Consider the following 6,333-nt stretch of genomic DNA (forward strand, 5'->3'; position numbering starts at 1 on the left):
GAGGCAGCGAGTTACGCCTCCATATGTGAAGGATTGTTGACTCCTGGGCTAAAGTCCTGCTGTAACTGTTGTCCGAGCTTTGGCTAAACCCACTGGCATCGTTGCCGAACAACCGCCTGCGAACGAGACTGACTCCAACAACGATGAGAGGGAACCGGAATGTTTGATGATGGAATCATACTACTGTTTAAGTCAAACACCAACGATGTTTGGTGGGAGAAGATTGATTAAACAATTATAAGAGTCTTCTTCTTCTTTTCCTTTCGGCTTTTCCCTTCAGGGGTCGCCACAGCGGATCAGTTTGTAGGTCTGATTCGCATATTTGATTTGGCAAGATTTTACGTCGGATGCCCTTCCTGACACAACCCTCTGTATTTATCCGGGCTTGGGACCGGCACAATGAGACCCTGGCTTGGGCCCCCTCGTGGCTACATTTAAACAATTATGAGAGTGGTTTGTTAAATAGTGGAATAAAGTTGAACTAAACTCACTGTTTTGCTTCTGCTACTTTTTTTGTGTGTTATAACACAATGCGCCCTGTGTATGGGTGAAGTACAGAAATTGACCCCCTAATTGAGAATGCGCCTTATAATATGGTTTGGAAAATACGGTAAACACTAGTGTTGGGGTCTTTCAAAGCATTTCGTCACTACTGAGGTCATGGCCTCTGGGCAGTAGTTTTTGGGCTGGCGGGCGGGGGCTTCTTAGGGACTAGAACATGAAGCATGTTGAGATTGTAGACTGTTCTAGGGAGAGGTTGAAGATTTTGATGCGCACAGGAGCAAGCTAGTCATGGCAGGCCTTCAGGATCTTACCCCTGATGCCATCTGGTCTTGCTGCCTTCCTGCCGTTTGTTCTCCTGAACGTCCTCCTCACATTGAGCTGCCCTCTCTGGCATGCTCAGGTCAAAGTATAGTATATAATGACGAGCATAATTACTGCCTCCCTCACTTGTCTTTTCAGTGCAGCTTAAAGTCAAATCTGATTGATAAATAAGGGATGTACATTAACTATTATGCAGATAGAGAGGACGTATAATAAAAATGTCTAGAATGGATAAAGAAATTCAATGAAGTGTCACATTGGAATCAGGCACGGAGTTTGCAAAATGCACTCAACCCAGTTTGCTAGGGATTGCGCAATCTAACATGAGTCAGAGCTCGGTGCTGCCTCAGCTCACAGCGACTTTTTTTGTTTTTATTTCACCTTCATTTAACCAAGGGAGTTATTAAGAACATGTACCACCCCATGCCTTCCTCCAGAATGAAATTGCATAAATGATCAGGTGCCAAGACTTTTTTTAAACAGCATTAAAAGAGAGAGAAAGCTTTTTGCTGTAGTAAAAAAGGAAATTTAAACTCTTGAACTTCTGCTCTCATCTCTGCTGTTGCAATGTTTATTTACATCCAGAAGATGGCACTCTGGGTAAACCGTTGAAAAGGAAGAGTTTCTCTGCACTGGATCTGACCTATACCTATAAAAATGGCCCTCTGTATTTTCCTTCTCCCACTTTAGCGTTTGTTTCCATGTGCAGTTCAAATATCGCATTTGGTTCTGCTGCAGGAACATGCGGATTCTTGGGTTGAATTCTTGACTTTTGTTCTATGTGTTCAGCTTTTTTCCGCCTCTTGGGAAGCTTATAAGTGGGATTAGTTGCTGCTGAAAGTCCTCATAAACGTACAGGAAAATGGATGGCACCTCGGGGTGTGATGTGGGATCAGATTACAGTGACTGTGTGTTCTAGCTTTGAGTTTGACTCTGAAGTTGTACTCCAGCCTGAATTCCCAGTTGTCCTCGCTGTTAATTCTGTCAAGCCGGAGTTTTGTTTAAGTACATTGAGGTGAAAGAGCAGCCTGTCTGCACTGGAAATCTAAAGGTAATACAAAGAACACCGTTCTGTGTTCAGACACTTACCTTCTTGTTAACTTGGGATCTTATGCAGAAATAGTTTTCATTTGTACTCTGGTTGCATTTCATTGCCATGGGCGAGCCTTAAAACAATATGTTGAGGCTAATGTTTAGGATAGTTCTCTTCTACTTTCACCATTAAAGCTGGACAGGACGTGTGTTCCAGTATGTGGGTGTGTATGTACATGTTGACCGTTTTTTTTTTTTTTTTTTTTCTTTCCCCTCTTTCTCTACTACGTCACTATAATAGATTCTGTTGAATCGTATTTCTGTTCTCTAAAGCAGAATGTGGTCTCAAACATTTTAAAACGAAACAAGCAACATTGGCTGGTAGCAGCTAGGCTTTGTCGGTTACTGCTCTTTTACAGCTCCTTCTTTTTTCTGGTCTCTGCAGCAGAAGTTTGTTCGATGTTCTGTGCGAGCAGAGGTGAGACACCTCCGGAAAGTTCTTTGTCATCGGCTAAATGTGGAGAAAAACCAGGTGAGTGTAGTGCTGTGGTGTAGAGTCCTGTATTCTAAAGATGTGAATGAGAATGGTGCAGCTTTAACGGGGTTTCCATCATACACAGTTTATGAAGGAGTGTATCTTTGACAGCTGGTTTAATAATATTTTAACTAGTGCTACCACAAACGATTATTATAATAGTCGACTAATTAATTTTTTCGATTAGTCGACTAATCAGGTCGCACGTCGACTGGATGTAAAGCACACATCTTAGCCATCATTAGCTTTAAACTTGAAGTGTTTTAATTATATACCAACTAAAAATGAAGACAGTAGTTTATTAAACCTTTAATGAATCATGGAGCTTTTCTCCTTCATTTGTTTCTGGCATTAAAACAAGATTAAATCAAATGAGGTTGGAAATCTAAATAAAAACTAAATAAAAGCCTGCAATTTTTGTTTTAAAGCTTTAAAATATATACGAACCATTTCAAAACCTATAGAAACATATAAACACACTCGAAATATTTTCTCACTGAGGCATATTTATAAAAACAAAACGCTAATGACATCTTTGAACTTGAGATATTCCTATGCATAAAAACTCTCAGAATGCCCATATGAACAGAGTGCTTTGAGATGTTACATCCTAAAAAATGAGGGATATTTATATATTTTTTAAAAAGGGAGAAAAGCAGGGGGTGTTGAATGTACTGCTGTCATTATTTCACTGTGCTCCCTGCTGCAATAAAAGCCCCAATCACTGGTTGCAAACAGAGAACTTTCTGTGACATCACTACTGACTGGATTACTGCACGTGTCAAAGAGAATGGCAGAAAGCGTGCACGGTAGTTCTGAGATGAGAACAAGGAAAAACAAACAAAAAACAACTTGTCGACTGTTAAATTAATTGTCAACAATTTTAATAGTGGACTTAGTCCCGACTTGAACTCTGTTCCAGTTTGGGGTTTGAACTGGCAGAGAGAACCCAGAGCTTTGTGTTTTTGCTATTCTTACGGCTCATTGTGGAAACAGCTTCTGGGTCAGAAAATGAAACTCTAGTTTTTATGAAAATCTTGATTTACTCTTTTGCATGTAGTCACTGTGTGTTATCAAAGTAGCTCAGTCTGCTGTCATGGAGGATTTTCCTGTTAGTCCCACTTCTTTGGAAATGTACAGATGCTCTTTTCAAATCCTTTTTTGTTGTTTTCCTTTAGGTCCAGATGTTATTCAACAACGAGTCTCTGCCTGATCACATGACCATGAAGCGGTTGTGGCTCTCACACTGGTTTGGCAAGGTTTGTTAAAAGTGGCCTTCAGATGCCAACATTCCTTCACACTCCAGCACTTTTCCTTTAGACCGTGGAGAAATTAGAAAATGAACATTCAATTAAGTTTGTATTTGATTAAGGTGAATTATGACGAGTCCTTTATTCATTGATGTTGTTTTTTGTGTTTCTTATTAATAAAATAAGTGCAGGTGTTTTAAGATAAGGTTCAGAAGATTGGTAGAAATGTTCAACATTGGTCCTGTTAACATGTATAATTCTTGAATCTTTTTTTTTTTTTTTTTGCAGTCACAACCATTAGTTCTTCACTACATAATCAAGGACAAAAGGAGCAGATAAAAGTCCTGTTGCAGCCGAAGGACAGCTGTACATATTTTGTTCATATATATTCTATTTTATTAGTGTTTATGTACATAAGCCTATTTTCCTTGTTTTGTATTTTTGAAAATAAAATTTAAATGAAGACATTTGGTTTGTGTTGGCTTACTAAAGGCTGTTACTAACAGAATCTGATCCAGCGTGAAAGCTGAGAATTCAGAGCATCTCAGGTTATCTGATAATAAAAAAATCTAAGCACGCCTTCCTGCAAAAAACCAGCTTGTTTGCATCACTTTCCTGCAGTGGTGTGTCTGTCAAGACTCTGCTTGTTTTTCTGCGTCCAACCAGCTCCCTGACAGCAGCTTCTGATCCCGTTTGTCAGTAAACTAACGACTAAATCTGGACAGAGCAGCTGTATGAGCCTCGTCTGCATGTCTTCCTTTGGACTCTGTCATCATCAAACTACATTTTCAGCTATTCCTGTTCTGTTGGTTCCTATCCTTTCTCTGTGCCATGACATGCCTGTGTAGTTGCACCAGTTAACACATAAAAACCTGAATGAAAGAAAGCTGATGCCAAAAGACTGACTTTAACCTTAAATGCAAAAAAGGCTGAAAAAAACGACTTAAGAATGTTGACATTATTGTATCTGCACCTAGTCTGATCTTTTCAGTGTTCATTTATCTCAGGGGCTTGCAACTTTTAATTCTTGAAGAGCCATCTGATTCAGTTTCTTACTGTGTAAAACCTTTTAAGAACTGCAGTCTCTCTTTGTTTTTCCCACCATTTATTGAAAAATGTAGCTTTCAATATTTGCAGTAACTTCATTACAAAAGAGTTGCATGTTTCTGTTTATAACAATTTAAATTTCATTTACTTTTGACAGCAGCACATCAAATTCTTTTCAAAATAAAATGCACTTGTCTAATAAGACAGTTGTGCTGCAACAGATTTACAGAGTAAAACTGCAAGAAAGGAAAGTCAAATGTGACTATTTCTGTCATTGTGACTTTGTTGGACCTTCATCCTTTTTCTTCTTTTACTACCAAGTATTAACATGGCAGTGTAGAATCCAATTTTTCAGATCAATATCTGTAAATGCAATTAGGAGAGTCGCCCCTGAACAGCACTGTTGTGAAGCAATAAGCTTAAGCTAATTCTAACCATAAAGCTTACTAAACATTTTACCATTGATATCTTAATAACATTAATGTAAACTTCAGGTAACCAAAAGTGGAAATCATTGTTTCAGAAAATTGTTTGCATTTTGCCTCAAAGCCAGAAATCCACAATGGACGGATAAGAGTTCCCATTTGGCTGTGGAGCCTCACATTGCAGGCCTCTGCTGTATCTCATATTTAATTTTTCATCTTCTCGACTGTGCTTGGAGACGGAGAAAACCATCCAGAGGTCATTGTGTTTCTGCAGCAAAGTTCACAGGAGCAGCTGTGATTCCAGATGTGCACCAGCAGGTCACGGGGTCAGCTCGTCCTCACTCAGCTGTGGAACTGTCCTTCAAAGAAAACTGTCCATTCATTTGCAACAGAAATTTCAAAACAAAATAAGCAGGTTCAGATATGCTGTGTGAATTTGTGATGACAGGAGTGGAAAAGAAATGTTCAACCAGAGGCTGCTGTATACATGCTGTTAAGGCCAAAGTCAAAAAGATCCTGCTGACAGACTCACTCGTACTTCTCCAACTGTGCAGTCCACAAACTCAAAGGAGCGCACAGTCGTCTGTTTTTACCAAACTGACTTGGGTTCCTGCGTCCCCACACTTCCCTTCATGATGGTGCTTCTGCCATCGTTCCTGTCTCATGTCATCAGATTCAGAAGGTTTTCAGTTATCCTGCCAAGCTCATGGAAAGACAACTGCCCAGCTGAACACTGGGTGGCAGGCTTGAACCTCCGCGGACACAGATTTGGACAGAATGTTTGTTTGCTAAGGGATATTTCAGCGTTTTGGAAGGAATAAAGAAACAGAGCTGAATTGAAAATAAACTTCATCCATTGAAGATGAACTTTTCCAGTCAAAGAAAATACAGAGGATTAGACAGAAAACACAGCCGCAAATATGAGTCGTTTTCCTCTTCAAGCCCTCAATCCATTCTAAATATTAACAGCAGCAGCAGCTCCTTCTGGTTTGTTCTTTCAGGAACCGTGTGTGCGCACGTGCATGTGTGCGTGATGAAGATGCAGCTCTTATCATTGGAAAAGCCAGTGGAACACTGGCTGGTGTTGGAGTCCTGCTCATCTGTCACCTTTTAATATGACACAAACTCACATGGAGAGAGACATCAGGACTCAGATCAGCTCACTAACATGACAGTCAGCCATAGAGGAGAACAATGACGTCACGTCAGGGGGGTTCTT

At 39.9% G+C, this 6,333-nt stretch overlaps 1 protein-coding gene across 2 annotated transcripts in view; it reads left to right on the forward strand.

Annotated features, from left to right (window-relative positions):
- Positions 1-4,109, forward strand: part of pcgf1 (polycomb group ring finger 1) — a 19,593-nt gene extending 15,484 nt beyond the window's left edge. The window contains exons 7-9 of one of the 2 annotated variants that reach the window (XM_024270944.2): positions 2,303-2,389; positions 3,571-3,651; positions 3,931-4,109. In XM_024270944.2, the coding sequence (XP_024126712.1) occupies positions 2,303-2,389; positions 3,571-3,651; positions 3,931-3,981 (219 nt within the window). In that variant the 3' untranslated portion in view covers positions 3,982-4,109. The remainder of the gene's footprint in view (positions 1-2,302; positions 2,390-3,570; positions 3,652-3,930) is intronic. The other variant, XM_036216320.1, reaches the window with a different exon arrangement.
- Positions 4,110-6,333: the final 2,224 nt, after the last annotated feature.

This window comes from Oryzias melastigma, linkage group LG2, assembly GCF_002922805.2.
Source record: "Oryzias melastigma strain HK-1 linkage group LG2, ASM292280v2, whole genome shotgun sequence".
Lineage (NCBI taxonomy): Eukaryota > Metazoa > Chordata > Actinopteri > Beloniformes > Adrianichthyidae > Oryzias > Oryzias melastigma.